General features: G+C 37.0%; 2 protein-coding genes across 6 annotated transcripts; both read right to left on the bottom strand.

Moving 5' to 3' along the window:
* Positions 1 to 240: 240 nt before the first annotated feature.
* On the bottom strand, positions 241 to 1,411 carry LOC144555506 (transcription factor MYB20-like). Its single transcript, XM_078303878.1, has 3 exons — positions 1,154 to 1,411; positions 915 to 1,044; positions 241 to 784 (listed from the first exon to the last, which is right to left on the bottom strand). Exons 1-3 carry the CDS (start codon positions 1,284 to 1,286, stop codon positions 367 to 369), a joined length of 681 nt encoding a protein of 226 aa, XP_078160004.1. The 5' UTR covers positions 1,287 to 1,411; the 3' UTR covers positions 241 to 366.
* Positions 1,412 to 5,674: 4,263 nt separating this feature from the next.
* On the bottom strand, positions 5,675 to 18,128 carry LOC144555504 (mediator of RNA polymerase II transcription subunit 23-like). 5 transcript variants are annotated; one of them, XM_078303872.1, is made up of 23 exons: positions 18,066 to 18,096; positions 17,879 to 17,972; positions 17,742 to 17,785; positions 17,361 to 17,460; positions 17,196 to 17,241; positions 16,020 to 16,976; positions 15,443 to 15,683; positions 14,910 to 15,124; positions 14,287 to 14,488; positions 13,670 to 13,944; positions 13,248 to 13,331; positions 13,041 to 13,135; positions 12,368 to 12,530; positions 11,815 to 12,060; positions 11,163 to 11,333; positions 10,988 to 11,098; positions 10,692 to 10,817; positions 10,449 to 10,594; positions 10,066 to 10,309; positions 7,898 to 8,612; positions 7,235 to 7,416; positions 6,636 to 6,739; positions 5,675 to 6,092 (listed from the first exon to the last, which is right to left on the bottom strand). In XM_078303872.1, the coding sequence occupies exons 3-23, from the start codon at positions 17,761 to 17,763 to the stop codon at positions 5,891 to 5,893; spliced, it is 4,647 nt and encodes a 1,548-aa protein (XP_078159998.1). In that variant the 5' UTR covers positions 17,764 to 17,785; positions 17,879 to 17,972; positions 18,066 to 18,096; the 3' UTR covers positions 5,675 to 5,890. The 5 variants fall into 5 exon arrangements, with proteins under 5 accessions (XP_078159998.1, XP_078159996.1, XP_078159994.1 ...); XM_078303870.1 differs by having other exon boundaries at positions 17,879 to 18,128; XM_078303868.1 differs by lacking the exon at positions 17,196 to 17,241.
* Between the last annotated feature and the right edge of the window lie 382 nt (positions 18,129 to 18,510).

Genomic DNA, 18,510 nt, shown 5'->3' with positions numbered 1-18,510 from the left:
ACGAAGACGAAATTTTTATCTAGAAATTGTCAAAAAAAGAAATAGTAACTAATTTACCAACAGAACAGAAAAAAGCTGACAACGAACATTGTCAAATCCTTTCCTATAAATTATAATATATACTTCACATTTCATGTACCTCACACTCACAGTCACTCACCTCAATCTCATGCATATTGAAAGGACATTAGAAAGTTGATGCAAAAACAAAAAAAAAGGACACTAGAAAGCAGCCCCTAAAAAAGGTAAAATTCCAACTTCCTACCTTGAGCAGATGATAATTTTCCATATGAAAAGTTTTTAAAAGCTTCTCAGAAACTGCACAAATGCTAAGAACATAACTGAGCATCAGATAATAATTCCTGATCAAAAACAGAGATTTGAATCAAGATCAGCAGAGAAAAACTCGAAATTCTTGAATTCATCCATCTCCAAAAGCCACATTGGTTCATCCCAATCAATCGTCGGTACCTCTATCGCCTCGTCTTTACTCATCAGAGAAGCCGAGTTAGAGGAACAAGCTGAAGAAGAAACAGAGGAGCTTACGAGGCTTTTCTCCGAGTCAGAACAGAGACTAACCGTAGGAGTCTTCTCTTCTTCTTCTTCTTCTTCTCCTTCTCCTTCTTCACGGTAATCACCTGAGGCATTCTCCGATGGAGAAACGGGCTTGTGGGTTATCGGGTCGATGCCCATTTTGGCTAACTTTTTCTTGATGTGAGTATTCCATAGGTTCTTAATCTCGTTGTCGGTTCGGCCGGGTAACTGAGCCGCAATCTTCGACCACCTACAAGGAAAATAAAAAGGAAACAGAAACTATAAATAAAATATAAAGAAAAGGAGAAAGGAGAAAACATTTTATTTCTATTTCTGTTTTATGAGAAAAACTGAGAAAGAAAGAAAGATAGAAAGAGAACCTGTTTCCAAACTGAGCATGGAGATCGATTACAAGCTTCTCTTCAGATTCAGACAACAATCCCCTCTTCAAATCTGGTCTGAGATAATTTAGCCACCTTAATCTACAACTCTTCCCACACCTCAGCAAACCTACACAAACCAACAACGGATTAATTAATTTCGACCAAAACAAGAGAAAATTTCGAGCGTGAATGTGAAATGTGGAGATAAATTAAATTACAATAACAGAATTAATTACCAGCGAGCTTGGGGACAAGGCGCCAGCAGCAAAGGGGATTGTTGAGTAAAAATTCGAGCAGCCTTTTATCTTCGTCTGGGCTCCAGGGACCTTTCTTTAACCCCACCTTTGCACAGCACGGTTGTCTCCCCATCTCTCTCTCTCTCTCTCTGAGATCAGAGAAAGGAAAGCAAGGATCTAGAAACTAAAAGAGGGGAGAAGAGCAAAGAGTAGGGGTCGGTGGAAAGGGAGAGCTTGGTTTTATAAGAAGAAATAGGTGGCGAGAAGAGAGAAGAGAGGCATGCTTACGCGTCGGTGTGAGCGAAAAATACGGCTGGATGTGGATCCGTACATTTCATTTCATATATAGTTCGAGATAGCTCAAACACTCGAGATATTGTGGCGTTCCAATATGTTCTATAACGGATATGCATTGCGTGATATTCATAGGTTGGTTTAATTTGTGCTCTCTGCGTACAGTAGGGGTGTAAACGGAGGATTCGGAGCGGATAATGCTGGTACCATATGTGATTCTGTTTTCCAATGAATGTATACGGATACAGACACGGATAGTAAACGGATATCAAAATTTAAAATCATATTTATCTTAAACGGATACGGATACGGAGTGGATAATCAATGAATATGGATTCGGATACGGATATGAAACGAATAATTGTCGGATAATTGAGTTATACATTTTAAGATACAAAAAAGTGGCTTGTTGTTGTCTTGAAACAATAACTAAAACCAATTTAACAGAGATAAAAAACATACTATATTCATTGACTAAAGTTTTGAATGGAAAATAATGGGGAATGAAAAAATGGAGGTAAAAAAGAAGAAAATTGTGTTATTGTAGCACTATTACCTACAAAAAAGATATTAAATTGAAAACTATTTTGTATTATCATTAATACCACAATCAAGACTGAAATTAATATAGAATAATATATAACAACTTCTATCCAAAGCAGTAAAGTTCAAGCTGGTTGGGGGTAATTTCGGATCCGGATAATTGCGGATACGGATATTCACCTTCATAAAATTATCCGTATCCGTATCCACAATTATTCATATCCGTATCCGTTTAATCCGAATTCGGATAATCTCCGGATACGGAGCGAATACAAAGCGGATTATTCGTATCCGTTTACACCCCTATTTACTATCCCAAATATAATGTGTATTCTCTTTTCTACTTGAATGAATTCTTCAACATACAATGTACATTCTTTAAAATAAAATAAATACTTACTTAGTTTAGTTCAATATATATATATAGGCTGTGGCTAATTTGCTGCCGGCAGCATTTCTGCCGGCGGTGCTGCCACTGTTTTTTCTATTTTTTGTTGTTCAAACGACAAATCTAAACCGTTAGATGTTTAATCTATATTATAATCTACTTGGAGACCAAATTTTACATTTTTTGGAATTTTTTTACTATATATTAAGCTGGTTTGAAAACCGCTGATTTCAATGCTGCAGAAATTTACTGAAATCAGCGGTTTTCAAACCAGCTTAATATATAGTAAAAAAATTCCAAAAAATGTAAAATTTGATCTCCAAGTAGATTATAATATAGATTAAACATCTAACGGTTTGGATTTGTTGTTTGGACATCACACGGCTAAATATAGCTCCGGCAGCACCTCTGCCGAAATGCTGCCAGCAGCAATTTAGACAGACCCTATATATATATATATATATATATATGATAATTATTACGTACTAAATCAAAATGCATTTTGATAACTATCAATTTATTATTTGAATTTTTAATAATTACATTCATGGCTCTCAGAATAAACACTTCTTGCAACAGTGGCGTAGGGGTAGGCAAAAAATGAGCTATTATTAAATTATTATTTTTAATAAAATTAAAATTATCAACACACTATTTCGTAAAAATGATGATAATTTTTTTATTTCCAACAATTCAGTAAAAAAGTTAATTTGTATAAAAAATCATGTTAGGACAAACATATATTATTAAAGTTTACTACATTTACAAGTTAACCATACACAATATATATGATATATTTTAAATTTTAAATGTACATGTATGTATGAAAACATTAAATCATAACTGAAAAAATAATAATTAAATTTTTCACTATAATTTGTGATTTAGACAATTTTCTTATAACTTAAAAAGTAAATTGATTACATGTTAAAAACGTCTAAATAACAAGGCATAATTATCTTGATTAATGTGAGGGCTCAAATAACTTCTCATGGCTCAAACAACTTCTCATGGCCCTGGTTCAATGTGAACCAACTATTATTTTTTTAATTTTTATGCTCAATGGATCAATACACCAAGTGTATTTAGGAAAAAGTATTCAATTAACTTTCTTCTCCACAGATCTCCGTTCTCTTCATTTTTTTTCCCAAATCAACAAAATTAATAAATTCAATTGACACACAAAAAAGGCTGAATCAAGCCACATCTAGAGAAAATCACGACAGGGGTAGGCAATGAACCGAAATAGGGGTAGATAATAATCAAATTTTATACAGATTTACAAGTATTTTTCAAAATTTAGGGGTAGGCAGTTGCCTACCCCTGGCCAATACTGGCTCCGCCTATGCTTGCAAGTAGAATGTATAGTTCTATGATTGAAATAAACACACAATAGGTTTTGAAATAATGTCATCTATTGTAAACTCAAAATGCACACCTTTTAACTATATTGAATTATGTTTTAGCTAAAGTGCACATTTTTATTAAAGAGGAGGCTCGAAGTATGATATTTCTTGGTCAAATATTTTGTAGTTAAAAACAAGACTCATATGATTTGAGACCGTCTAATTTTTAGAGAGAATAACAATACACTGATATACTTTTTTACTAAAAAAATACAATATATACTATCACAACAATGGTGATATGTCTATTATACTACATACATAATAGGAATGGTTTATGATATGATCGTATCCAATGAATATGTATTCGTTTAGCGCATATTCAACGCACAACTACGTCATAACAATAAACTGAATAGCAATGGAGCCGATCCGCAAAGAACACAATGTACATCGAAAAAAATGATTGAGCCTTGTATAAAATATGCAGATTATGATGCAAATAGATGCTCAAATAGCAAAGTATATCCAACTAAAAATATAGATAACAAATGCTTAACGAAAGAAATGAAACATATACTAGCTAGTAATTCAAATTATAACTATTTTGAGTCGGAAATAGTAGCTTGTTAGTAATTTTTGCATGTGTCATCTTGCGTCAGAATATATATACATCTGGCAAATTCAAGACATAATAATTTGACATTGTAAACTTGTTTAACTTAGTCAAACAATGCAAAACACTTTCTTACCAACTAATCCCCCCGTTATCTACTCAAGCACGGATCTAGTCTTTGGATTTATATTTTATAGCATTGGACCATTCTTCCTTTTTTTTTTTTTGAAAAACTTGACAGCTTTTTTTTTTTTGAAAAACTTGACAGCGACTGTTAAGTAAACATTAGATCATTCTCATATAGTACGTAAAAAATCAACTAATTAGGAATATGTACACACAGCTAATTAATACCAAAATCGGTTTATATTATCTCAGTGTTTTCGTCAATTGGACGTCAATAGAACATCCATTTGATTGTCATAGCATTTGAAGCACTATTTATTGTCATTAGATTGAAGAGTCTAAAAAAAAATCTAATCCTGTATTACATTGTTTACTTTTCTGATTTTAAATTCACCGAGTAAGAGAGATATCTCTACTTTTCACATGATCTCGGTGTGGTTCGTTAGTACCTGCTGGCATATCTGGTTGAAGCGCAATAACCAGCGGAGATAACTGCTGTAAGAGCTATAGATGTGGGAAGGTTGTGGATTAGTAATTGTGGCAAATGATTTACTATTGTATAGCTAGTGATGAAGAGGATCATGTACTGATGTAAATAGGCATAAGATCCTCTTCAGTTTTTGATGTATGTAAATATTTTCACCTTTTCAATAAAATCACTTGGCAGCCTCTGCCAATTCTTCAAAAAAAAATCGCCGAGTAAGCGAGATAATGGTAACACAATAGATTTATGCGTTCAAAAAAAGCCGGATCTTGGACGACGCCATATTAAATTTCAGGTCAAAAGATCGTGGTTACATCTGTCGCAAATTTAAGCAAATTAATAGTTCATGCAATATTTACCAAAGAATATTTCGCCGGATTCTTTATCAACGAATTCATATTAAACTATTTATGACCCCGACACTTCTCACGTATAGCGGGGAAGAAGTCAGACTATATTATACTCTCTTTGAAACCATCACTCCGCATTCTTTTATCGTCAAATTTTCATAGTTTATACTTTATATAACATATATGGAGATATATTCAAGTCAAGACTTCGTTTATATACTGTCTGATGTGACGCTAATATATTTGGATATGTTTTTGAGGATTCCAGATCACATACCAAAAGAACCCAATATAGTAGGGAATTTGTGGTGGTCAATTGACCAGGTCTCGTGTATATTTTATAACTTTAGTTTTCAACTGTGATCCAATAAGATGAGCACAATTTTTTTATTGGTGCATTCAAATGCAAAATTATTTTGGGTACAAACTTGAGGAGAAGCGGATCTCCACACTTAGTTACTTTTTCAAACAAGCTAGGACTCCTAATTTTGATCAATAAATAATAAATACAACGGGTATATTGCACAACACAAACCTCACATGCCAACCCATAATAAAACAACTTGCATACATACATCAGGCACCTATTTTTAAGTCGGGTTTTGCACTATTTTCGGATGGCTGGCTGCATAAACAGAGGAGTAGGGGTCGGGTCTCAGATGAGACAACAGATGCATTACATCGGGCCTTAGTAGGTCCAAGACCTTGCTACAGAGAGTCAAGCTCTCTAGCTTGGGCTTGCTGGTGCTCTGCACGGGCCCACCTTGTCCCTCATACATGACAGCATGGTGCCTGACCACAAAAGATCGGCAAGTCAGATTTAGGTTTTGGTGTCAATTAAACTTGTTTTGCAACTTATTGAAGAAAGATGATTGTAAAACTGGTATGCAAGTTATCAGGATGGTTTCACAGACGCCCTTTTCAGCAATTACATAATATCCAAACAAAGTTGAGAAAGTAGAAATTAAATTGGATCCTAAGAACCACCTCTTTTTAACTTATGAATTAAATGAAATCATAAATAACCCTTTAAATATTATAGCAGTTGGCAATTTTTATTTGCTTATCTTAATGCAGATAAAAATATGAATGGTCATGACACAATTATAATAGAGGATATATTCACCGTTTCATTTCACCCTTGAATTTATTTAGTACCCTTACACTTTGTTAGTACGAATGGCGTCAAAATAAAACACGACAACAATGATATAAAATATTTTCCATTAACAAGGAAATTTTGTAAACAATGACAAGGGAAGGGTATTTCTGCAATTCTTTAGTATAGTTTGGCTTTCCTCTTCGCAATTTTTGCAAGGGCAATGAGCAACTTACAGAAAATCAATGATGTCAGTTATCTCTGAAGCCTCAGTCGGGGATGATGGTTGTGAGTTCTTGCCAAACACATCGCCAAGTGCATTAAATAGTAGAGCTAAAGTCTACAAATAGTCCCCCATACATTAATAATAATCTAGTCATTACTTGGATTAAGAAATAATCTAGTCAATAATAAAGATAGCATACCACTACTAGTATTGGTATAGGCTAGAGTTTCTTGGTCAAACCGTAGTCACCTTTGATAGATACAGTGGTCCATTAAGCCCACTGGAACTGATTGAGCACACCGATACTGGAATATATTGCATGGCATAATAACCTACCTGGTTTTCATACTAGTTGGATAATATATCTCGTTCTTTTTCCTCTTCCTTTTGCTCTCTCTCTCTTCTTTTTTTTTTCTTTTTTTTTTTTGCAGTAAAACCGGTAAGGCAATTTGCAGTACTAATTATGCCGTGGAATTTGAGACAAGAAAGATTGAATAAAATGTCCTGTTACAGTTTATATTACTTTTGTTTCTCTTTGTTTAACATGTCCTCAGGTTCAAATTGCTAATCATCAGTTCCCCCCACACAGGTCACAACTCAAATAGATACCTTCATAAACAGGGGGCGGGCAAAGGCTAGCCGAGGGAGCAACGGACCCAAAATGCGAAAAGCTATCCTCAGCATTGCCACAGAAGTTACTGGACGCAAGTGCTTGACAATAGTATGTGACGTCTCCAGCCACTCTTGAGGGAGGTTAATGTAGAAAGCATGCAGAAGTGCTATTATGTTCCCTGCGTTAAATTCAGATATGTCAGCAATCTTCAGGTACTGTCGCCTGCCCCTGTTTTTTCCATATGAACCACAATATCTTTTCTCTTTTTCTTCCTTTTCCTTTTTCTCAAAAGATTGTTCAAAGCCCTTTGCCACTTCTTAAGCTCACTCAGTCAATCCTTTGATCCAATGGCTCAGATCAGTGACCTCATCTCTGAGTGAAACTGTGAATTCATTTATTGAAATCAAGAGATTCTGATGACAAAATAGAGGGTCTGATCGACTCAGGTTCAGTCTCTTATTGTTCGAGTCATATAAAATTAGGTTGAGGCCATTTCAGGTTTAACTTGAGGTCATCTCAGGTCTTTGGATCATTTTGTTCTATAGTGTAGTGCAATTCGGGTTATCTTAGATTCCAGTGCAGTTTAGGTAAGAGCTGCTGGCACAATCATTTGGATCTCAAACCAATCCAGTTCAAAAAAAAAAAACAGAGCACCATACCTACAGCAGTGGAAGTATTGTCCTGAGAGGCCCAAGTGGGGTCCAGCAATGCATGCCCCACAGCAGAATCCAGATCCTTAAGTGGGCGGCTGCCATCAGCAAGCCACCAGCATTCCTTTATCACACGTGCTGCCTCTGAGTAGAGCTGCATGTGGAACTCTTGTGGCAGCTGAGCCAACAACAAACCGCACGCCTGGATCATCAAGCACGACAGCTGCTGGCTGGTGTACCCACTTTTGGAAACGAACCCGGCAGTGTTGATTCCACTTCCAATTCCACCTCCCATCTGCTCAGCGACACCTGCGGCAGGAGAGTTTGGTACACCCAAGGTTTGACCACTGGACTGTATCAGTGATGATTGGATGTGGACCACGATTTGAACCAAAGTGGATACAATCTGAGCAGGTGATGCAGGAAGAGAGAGGATTTCTATGGCAGCTGTTTCTAAAACAAGCTGGGTGTACGACCCCGGATCTTGGTTCTGAAAGAATGCCTTCTGACTGTCTGAGGTGTTTATTGAGCTCGGTTGAGGTGGTGCCTGAGGCTTGACATTACTGCGGGCTGAAGACTCGGCTGACTCGGATCTGGACTTGGTGCTTAGAGAAGGTAAAACATTGATGACCAAACCTAGAAGAAGGTTTGCATAGTAGTCCTGAGGAGGTGTGACTGGGCTTTGTGAGGTTACGATCTGTACGAAGGACTCCGAGAAAGGGATCTGAATACGAAAAACTCACTTCAAGCATACATAAATTAATTAAGAAATAAAAGCATGTCCTATGGACTGTTTGGTTGGAGAGGAATATAATCTGATTTAATAATTCTAATCCCCTTTCTATTAAGGTTATTGGTTCTAAAATTATATCTTTATCTCATTTTTGGTGTCAATCTAGATCAGATAATTTTTTTTTTAAAATTAAATCTAATGCTTCCCTCTGATGTTAAGGATCTCCCAAATCTAATTCTAGAGGAAGAGAAAAGTAGTCCAGACATGGCTCAGGCAATGGACCTTTTGTTGTTCATTGCCCAAGAGGAAAGCAGCGAAGCCATATAGGGTTCTGAGATGGCAACCCTCAGATCCAATGTCTAGAGAAAAGTTGGATGAGGAAGATCTAGTTAATTGGGATGATCTTGCAAAATTGTAGTCATTCGTTAGTTAGATCAGATGTTTAGGGTTCAGGGTTTAGGTTTTGGTTTGGGATGTAAGAATAATTGTAAGACCTTTGGATTTGGTTTTGGTACCTATTTTGGGTATCATATAAGGTTCTGTTTATTTCAATATGAAATCGGTGGTATACACCACTATTATTCAAAAAAAAAAGAAAAAAAAAAAGCCATGCAATTCCTTTCATTTACTTCATGAAGCACAATAGCCCAACTCTACATCTATATCTATATACTAGTATCATGCCCGTGCATTGTAACAGAAATATATTGTAAGAGAACAAAAAATATTTACCCAAAATGGCATTTTCATAAAAAATAAAAAAAAACTTTAGACTAAATAAAAAATAACATTCCTTAAATGACATATATGTTTTTTTTAATCATTTTGACATATTTTCATAAAAAAATCCCATACAAAATGACATATTAAATGACAAATAACATTCTTTAAATGATATATATATATATATATATATATATATATATATATATATATATATAAATGAAGACATGGCCAATCAATTATCAATCAATTCAAAAATTCATTAAATGACATTTAAAAAATGAAAAGAAATCAGAACCAATCAGAAAGATAATACAATTTGCATGTAGCGAGTACGTGTCTAACTAACTTTGAACTTCTAGACGTAAATAAACATAAAAAAGATGTATAGAATCAGAAAAAGACAGATTATTTGATTGGAGGGCTCATATAAATTTGAAATTTTATCTTTTAATCACAGTCGTTAGTAGATCAGGACAACTACGTGCTTAATATAAGAATGGAGATGTGTGTGTGTGTGTGGAGAGAGAGAGAGGAGGATTCAAATGCCTCATGCCATTCATGTGTCATCATGCCTCATATCCTATATTTATGTTTTCAAAGTTCAAACTGTTGATCATATGCTCGGAGACCAAGTTTTAGATTTTTTGAAAAAAAATTACTATTTTTTTAAACAGGTACAAAATTACTGTTATATTATTTGAAATATGAAAGGAAGTACCTTCGAGGAGGAGCCAAGGATTTTGAGTATACGAAGAATCAGCTTACTTGGAAGGTGGCCATAGAAATACGCAAGGATGTCTCTGACAAAGGTAAACTTGAGAGGGTGGAAAGCAAGGCATGCAGAGTAAAAAGCAAGCACCCGATCAGCTATGTCAGTCAAATCATTCTCTATCAGCCGGTAAACAATTAGTGGAATAACCGGCAAAATTCGAGCAGCGATATCATCAAAGAACGGAGGATTACTGCAATTGCACATGAAAAAGAACAAAGATGAAAACACATGAGTAATTATGTAGGTGATATACATAAATAGATGTACAAAATATAAATAAATAAACAAAAAAATGACAAATTGGAGAATTGGAGAATGACTTGTCATACCGGTCCTTAAATGAGAGATGATTCCCAAGGGCTTTATGAAGCTCAACTCTCTTTGGTATTTGATTGTTCATCCAATGCTCAGGAGACCTGTTGGAGTAAAACATCTTGACCCTTTGTTGAAGCTCGGTCCTCTCCAACAGACTTATCTGTGATTCAAAAAGGCATCAACTGAGTTTGTATCCAAAATATTTTGAAATAACATTTCAATAATAGTCTTCTTGTAAGAAAATTCAAAAACCATACCACCACACGAAGAGCATAGGGGTCATCATCCCTGTCAATCAGAGCAAGTAGGAGAATGTCCAGTGGAAGCAACTCATGATTCCAGATGAAAAAGGAAAGATTGCTGACTGCCTTTGCCAGGAGATCCTGGTAAAAAAACATATAATATGATATGATATGATATGATATGAGTGATATGACATATTAATAATATAGTAATAGTAGTAGTAATAATAATAGCAATAATATTAATAATAATAATCATCACCGTCATCATCATGACGACGATGATGTACAAAATGTTTCAATGTACAAACCTGTGCAGAATGCCCATGTTGCTGAACCTGGATTTGATGGAGAAGAACATCCACCATAGTGTAAATATTAGAGGTTACTTCCTCTGGTGAGAAATCTCTTAAAACCCGTCCCTGCATTTAAAGTCTTATCAGACCAACACCAGACACAAAGCTAGGAGGATGTGAAAAGACATACCAAATTTACACTGTTGATGCTGTCAGGATGGCCAGTTATGAGCATCCAGGCTCCAGCACATAGGTACTGTCGGTGTTGAGGGAAGCTGTGGTTCAGATATGTTGCGACATAAGTGGGATCAGCAGATGGAAGGAGAAGCTGAGTACACTGATTAATTACAGTTGCTTCGACCTGAAAAATTGCACATCTTCTGAAGAAAAAGTATCATGCATCTCCAACTTAGGATTTTTAATTTTTAATATACTGTCCGGAAGTACTGGACCCCATCATTTAGAGCGGAAAGCAATAAGATAATGTCGGATTTTTCTTTGGCCATATCCAACAACAAGCAACAGGTTTTTTAATAATAAATGGAGTAAACATGCAGAGGTATTTGTTCAACATCAGCAGCAAGTACAAGGGATTTGCAATGTGCTGAACCCTTGCTTTTGACTTTTAAGTGTTGATCAAAGATTCTAACAGGTACATATTATATTGGCATGGCCAGTACTCAAATAGATGTGATTTAATAAAAGAAAACTCCATGGGAGCAATATCACAAAGTAAATCCATAAGGGCATCTACTGCACTTATCCCAGTATGAACCCACAAAATCAGTGGATAAGTCTAGCGCAAGGGTATCATTAACTACCATTACATATTTACATGTTACCTGTTGCCAAGCTTGGATAGCTTGAACCCTCTTATCCATCCTCCCTTTTAAATTCTCACGAATCAGTGGAGGGAAGTACCGCATAGTTTTCTCAGACCACGTGTGCTGGCTTGTCGACATGATTTGCTCGAGCAAAGGTTGAAGGTAAAGCATGTGCTCCACTTCAGCAATCCCTCGAGTTTTAATGGTAATTGCAAGGCTAATTATTGTTATCCTGTTAAGTGTTTCTGTAAATTCAGTTGGACCCTGGAAATGAGATCCAATAGACATGTGTCAGTTTACACTTTAAGGAATCATTTCATGTAAATACACTCTAAAAGGGAAATTATACCTGATACCCTTCCCTTATATCTCTAAAGGAGAATGTCCAAATAGATTTTCAAGCAGACAAAATCAGGAGAAAGGAATTCAAGATATTTAATATTCCTAGAATATTTCTCATTTGCAGGTGCATAAATGATACTTTATGAGGTCTTTTTGGAATATATAAAGGAAGACATTGTTAAAATTTTGAAAGAAAGGAAAGAAAATCCTCAAGTAACTCATAGGGCACCTTTAATTCTTTCTTAACCAAAAAAAAGTCTCTTAGGGAGAGTATCAAGTTCATGCACAGGTTCTCAGCCAGTCTGAGCAGCCGATGCTCCCCACGTTTCCCCTTTATCATGGAAATTATCTTGGTGACATCGTACATCAAGGCCTTGCTCTTTCCATGGTACCTGGAAAAATAGCTAACTCTATTATGACTAGGAGGAAAGCAAATATGAAAGAGTAAAACTAGATTATTCCAGATTTTTCTGTAATAAAATGATTACTGAAAATTATTTTTCTTCATCCTATGTAGTTTCTACACAGCCTATCCCAAGCAAGGAAAAAGGAGGAGGGTTCATGATAGGCTTGGCGAGCCAGCAGTAAAAAAACAGCCTCTTTATAGAACCCTCGCAAATTGGGCAGGAGTAGTACTAGGACGGGTGACCTCCTGGGAAGTCACTGCGTTGCAGATTCTGGTTGGGTTTCATTTCTAGCCTACCCCAACTTGTTTGGGAATAAAAGCTTTGAAGAAGAAGAAGATATTCATAAGCCTCCAAACCATATAAGAAAATCCAAAAACTACAGGTGATTCTACTTCTAAGCTCTTTCATTACAAAAACGAATCAAAATGAGGCAACAGAATTTGCTACAAAATGACAAAAAAGATTTGAAATTAGGCAACAGGACTTGCTACAAACCTGTATAATGGTAATAATCTATAATTTAGTATCTCAAGGAGAAGCAGTGAGACCCCAGATTTGCTCAGAATGGAGGGAGATCTTTGAGTTAGACTCTGCCCAAAATAATGTATAGTTAAATAACAATGATCAAATACAGTCAGAAAATAAAAATAACGATAATATTAGGGAAACTAATAAAGGTTGTTAAACTGGTCCAGGAAATACCGTAAAGTGCGGTCGAAACAAGGAATGGGGCGCAATGAGAAGGAGTCTAACATATGTCTCTACCATAGCAATGCTAGGTACAGCCTACAACACAAAAATATCAGAGCAATAGTCTATAGAATAACAAAGGATAATCAAAAGCAATTGTCCCCAATAATGGTACCAGTATAGCACTTGGTACAAACTTTTATCCAGCATCACCTTGTCACAATCTCGAGAAAAGGCTTTGGCATTGCAAAGATCAAGAACGATCTGTCAGATTTTGGCAGTGTACCATTGAGTTCAGTACTGGAATAATCTGATAATATCATTATTTTTCCTTGCTTTCTTCCATTTCTGCTTATTGAGGGTTCATATGTTGCTACTATTTGAATTGGAACCAGTACCAGCATGTACCGCTCAACATTGAACATGCAATTTACCTGGCCAAGAAAAATGGTTTCTTCAAGCTGGTATGAAAGCTTCAAACACATGTTGAAAGACAGGCCAGAGAGAAACATCATAGAGAGTGGGAAAGTTTCATGCATTATGGTGATTCGCTCGGTGGTGTGCATATTGGGACCCTGTAGCAGATCAGTCTCACCAGCTGAGGTGAACCAATTCATCACAGCCTCACATGCTGGCCGAGCCATGGTAAATGACAAAACCCAGAACATTCCCATTGTTCGCTCGTCCAGGTTTGCGAAATCAATTCTCTCTACAATATACCACATTAAGTTAATAATGACTTGAAACAGAAGTGTTTAATATAAGTCTGTAACGCTCTGGTGCTGCACATCAATTAGAAGGTTAAACATCAATGTTCTATGCTTGGAGGTCAAATAGGAAAAAAGAAATATGAAGCAATTTTGAGCTCTCAGAAGCCGGCCATATCTCGAATACAACAGAAAGGCCTTTTCGGCAGTGATGTGTGAACAAATCCTCTTTTGAGGGTTGTACGGAATATTTGTTAGGTGACAGGACCAATACAGGAAATTCTTCCTACCAAAAAAAATATAAGCAAAGAGGTCAATGTTAATGCTTTTGACATTAATGTTACCCTTGTTGAGTTGTTTCCACCAATCATCAATCTGCCTTCCCTTTTGAAGTTGGTCAGTATTCAGAAGTTCCCTAACAGAGGGATTGAAAGACCAAATGCGTAAGGTTTGGCTGCTACTGATAAAGTCTAGAAGTACGCCTTGAGCAGAGTCTAGACCTTTCTCCTCTTTATGAAATGAAATAATCTTTTTAGTTGTCTCAATCTATAAGATAAGGAACAAGGTAATATAATTAATTTTATTTGAAAAGGAGGCTGAGAAATGTAATTATGATCCTGGAATCGCTATAACTCTGAGAGGTCAATCTCAGAAAAGCAAAAGGTAATCTTTGTTCTAAGTATCAAAGCATGGTAATTTTATACAAATGTCAACTTTGAAATTATTCATAGCATTATAAAATATGCAAGATAACCTAGGATGAACCATCACAAGGGCTAAGCTTATAAGAAAAAAAATAAAAATAACCTGCAACCTATGTTGATTACAATATAATCATTGTGACAACTCAGTCACTTTAAGGACTAGCCTCATCATACAAAGGTGTAAGAAGAAAACGAGAAGAAATCATAAACACGGAAACTCAAGGGAAAAAAAGAAAACTAAATATAGTAATGCAAAAAACAACCTTGGGAGGATCTGAACTTAAGGTGGTCATCACAATCTCGATGCGTACAATCTGGGCAAGCAACCAGGTGACATGATTGCTTCGGAGAACCTGTGGGTCGCTCCTCACTTTAGAGGCCAGCTTATCCACAAAATCAAGAAAATCGATGCACCCGCTCTTCATGAGAAAGAAAAATATGTCTCCAAACACAAGCCAGTCCTGCCAGAACTGTGACTCTGCATTTGATAGACAACAGGATTACAGGCTTGTCTATTCAGAACTTCGATTTTGTGGCTATTTAGCACTGCCAACTTAGTGCAGTGGAACTGTGTGATTTTTAACAAAAAAATAGGTCTCTGTTATGGCTTATTATTTCCACTTGAAATGCAACATAACCCTACATTAACAAACAAAAAGGATATAAAAATGGTGGATCATAACACGATGCACTTGCTTTTGCCTTCTCCATCATTTGTAACCCTCCCTACCGAATAAAAAAATTAACAAACAATACAAAGAAACAACATTGAAAATTGGATTCTGTCTTGTTGTACCTGTGCTGGTAATTTTAAGAACTTCCAAGGTTCTATCAGCAACAGCCTCACCAATCATATCTGGAGAGAACACAGCACCAGGAGTAGATACATGCTGCTGTGCAGCTGGTCTATAACAAGGTGCAACAAGAAGCACGCGCCTCCACCAATCAGGTGATGGTGTTGCACGAAGAGCATGCCTCAAGCAACGCATGGCCCTTTCCCAATCCAAACTTCCTTTCGGAATAGAGTTTGCGAGATCCTATTTAAACTAGATTTTTATTCTCCACAAAAATATTTATAAAATTACATTGGCTTTAACATTAGACTTGATGTTTGTAGTAAACCTTCTATTTGAAAACTTCTTGTTTCCTAGGAAGCTTTGATTAAAGGAAAACGAAGACAGATCATGTATATTTATACTGTACAGGGGTGGAGCAGAGCAAAGGACTGTTAGAATAGTTATTGCAGTTCTACCTCAAGTGCAGATATATTAATTGGACAGAATTAACTGTTGGTGTAATTTTCCTGTTTCAGAAAGTGGCTAAATAATTCCATTCTCTCAATCAAGTAATACAGAAGTAAATAGCATGCTCACCTCTCCATGCAACGGCTCTCCCAACACACTGGGATAAGTAATGGGTGAGTATCTCAGGTTAGCAATTGGCTCGCCAGGTATACTGGGGTATGACTGAGACAAGAACCGATGTGTGGCAAAGGTGGGGCAGTGCAAGTGCTGGTCCAGCATTTGCATGTGCATTGCCACCATATCCCTCCTCCTATGTATTTCCATAATAATGCTAAACATTGCCTCATCATTAGGTATATTCTCCATGTATTGTAAACTACTCCTTAAGAGCTCATAGAAAGGAACCCGGCATTTATCTTCATCGACCAAGATCCAAACAACGTCAAGGCAGAGATGCATCCACTCATGCAATGGAGTGTCCAGTCCCCATGACCTGAGGCTATCAATGGTCTCCTCCAGTCCTGACGGCCTCTGATTCCAGTTGACCAACCAGTCGATCATGTGTTGAAATATAACACTATGGGTTAATGGTTTGAGGTTAGTATCAAGTGCGGATAAGATTATATTACAACATAGCTGACGTAGTGAGCCATGGCAAGGTTGGCTGATCATAGAAGTACCAGTTCCAGTACCAGTAGTGGTACCATTACTTGTACCAACGATGTCAGTGGGTTTGGCTGGAGATGAATGTGTGATAGTTGATTGGTCCATGGTCGAAGACTGGGTTGGTGATCCGATCTGATTTATTGCTGAGAGAGGTGAGGTTGGGTTTGAAACATGAAAGTTAGAGGTGGTTAGTGTAGGCGCTGGGGAAGATGTCAGTCCTGCCGATGTGCTGGCCTGGCAATCAGTATTTGAGACTGAGGATAGAAGCGAAGGGAGAAGCGAGTCCCATTTGAGGTAGCCAATGCCACAAAGACTCTTGGTGGCAAACAAAAGGAATTCTGATTGTGGCGCATGGCTGCTACATTGGATTATGAGTGAGATAAGAATTGATTCGGTGATCGATTGAACTTGATCCTGGTCCTGAAAAAGAAAAATGCAAGATAAATCATTGGATATACAACTACCAATTTTCTGGTGAAGAACAAGGTAAGGAAGTTTTAAGAATGAAGCCACCCTAATTTTGAAAATCATATATCAGCCAACAGCTTTCATAACAGTTGGATGCACTGGACTAGGACATAGCTAATAAAACCCAGGAGAAAGTAATGATGAAAAGATTATCTTTTGGTACGTGATCACCATAAAAGTAACATGTGTTGCCACTGGGCTCCGAGTTAGACATATCCTATGAAAAAAGTTGGATATTTCAGAGCCCACTATGACAAAAAAAAAAAAAAAAATTCAGGTAATCAATTGTGAAATAGGAGGAAAAAATCAGGAAAGCAACAAAGTGAGGAAGTAAACTGGAAATTGAGCCCGCAGATGGTCAAAATCAATGATGAACTGGTCATCTCGAGGTGGAAGCTCCCTAAAGGGAGCCGTAACCCTTTTTTGCAGCTTATTCCTGAAAGGTTTCAGATGATTAGTTAAACATTAACCAATTATCAGAAAGAGAGAATTCAAATATTTTGTTCAAGACAGAAAAAAAAAAACTTTGTCCAGAAAAGGTTTTATCCCAAAAGAAATTTTTTTGTTAGATAGATTTATCGCAGTTCAGTAAATTCTAGTATGTTAACAGTGGTCACTGATCACGCATTAATGCGGTCAAATAATAACACAAGACAAAATTGAAGGAGTTCAGCAAGAGAGCTTGAGAGAGAGAGAGGAACTAATTAAATAACTTACGAGGTTTCACGGCCGGGATCATCTGGTCTCTGAGACGAATTTCTCTGCAATATCAGAATTAGAAAATAAGTTTAGCCAGAAAAGAGAAGGCGGGAGCGGGCGAGTGTAGGACAGGGAAAGAGAGAAGGAGAGATTACCCCGAGGTAGAGATTGAAGAGGTCGGTAATGGCGGGTTTGGCAGGATGGTGCTGGAGCGACCTCTGAGCTCTCTGGCTCTGCTCCATCTCTCTCCTCTCTCTCTCTCTCTCTCTCTCTCTCCCTCTCTCTCCCTGTCACACGCGCGCTCTACTCTCTTTATGATCTCTCTCTCTCTCTCCGTGTCACTTTCTCCCTCTTTCTCTTGCTCGCTCTCTCGCTAGTTACATTTTAGATTTTTTAAGTCCTTTCCATTGGTAACTATTGGGAAAGGTTTAGCTAGGAAACGGCCATTTTTATTAATACCCAAGAAAAAAAAGGAAATTTTAAAATGGCCTCCTTGTTTGTTTTTTTTTTCAAAACTGCCCCGACCGCTGGGCCCACAGGCGGCTCAAAACGCCAAGTAGACCTCCTCCTATAGGGGCAGGCCACACCCCTACCAGACTGCTCCCTGCAGGGGCGGGCCACACCTCTAGCAAACCGCCCGGGCCAGGGTCCGTCCACTAGGGACCAGACCGCCTGTGGTCCGGGCAGTTCTCTTTTTTTTTTCAGAGAGTAATATTTTGACTTCAATAATTTTATGAAGGAAAAATTTCCTTGTTTAGAGTGTATGTCAAAAAATAAGACATTTTGT

Source organism: Carex rostrata, chromosome 6 (assembly GCF_964058835.1).
Source record: "Carex rostrata chromosome 6, lpCarRost1.2, whole genome shotgun sequence".
In the NCBI taxonomy this organism is placed as follows: domain Eukaryota; kingdom Viridiplantae; phylum Streptophyta; class Magnoliopsida; order Poales; family Cyperaceae; genus Carex; species Carex rostrata.
Note: the sequence above shows the minus strand (reverse complement) of the source record. Positions and strands in the feature narration are given on the sequence as shown.

Coding starts and splice junctions, on each gene's coding strand:
- LOC144555504 (XM_078303867.1), bottom strand. CDS start 17,965: ATGGAGCAGAGCCAGAGAGCTCAGAGGTCGCTCCAGCACCATCCTGCC. Junction 11,099..11,162: donor GCATCAACAGTGTAAATTTG/GTATGTCTTTTC, acceptor CTTTAAATGCAG/GGACGGGTTTTAAGAGATTT. Junction 7,417..7,897: donor CAATACTTCCACTGCTGTAG/GTATGGTGCTCT, acceptor AATTTAACGCAG/GGAACATAATAGCACTTCTG.
- LOC144555506 (XM_078303878.1), bottom strand. CDS start 1,286: ATGGGGAGACAACCGTGCTGTGCAAAGGTGGGGTTAAAGAAAGGTCCC. Junction 1,045..1,153: donor CCTTGTCCCCAAGCTCGCTG/GTAATTAATTCT, acceptor TGGTTTGTGTAG/GTTTGCTGAGGTGTGGGAAG. Junction 785..914: donor CATGCTCAGTTTGGAAACAG/GTTCTCTTTCTA, acceptor TTTTCCTTGTAG/GTGGTCGAAGATTGCGGCTC.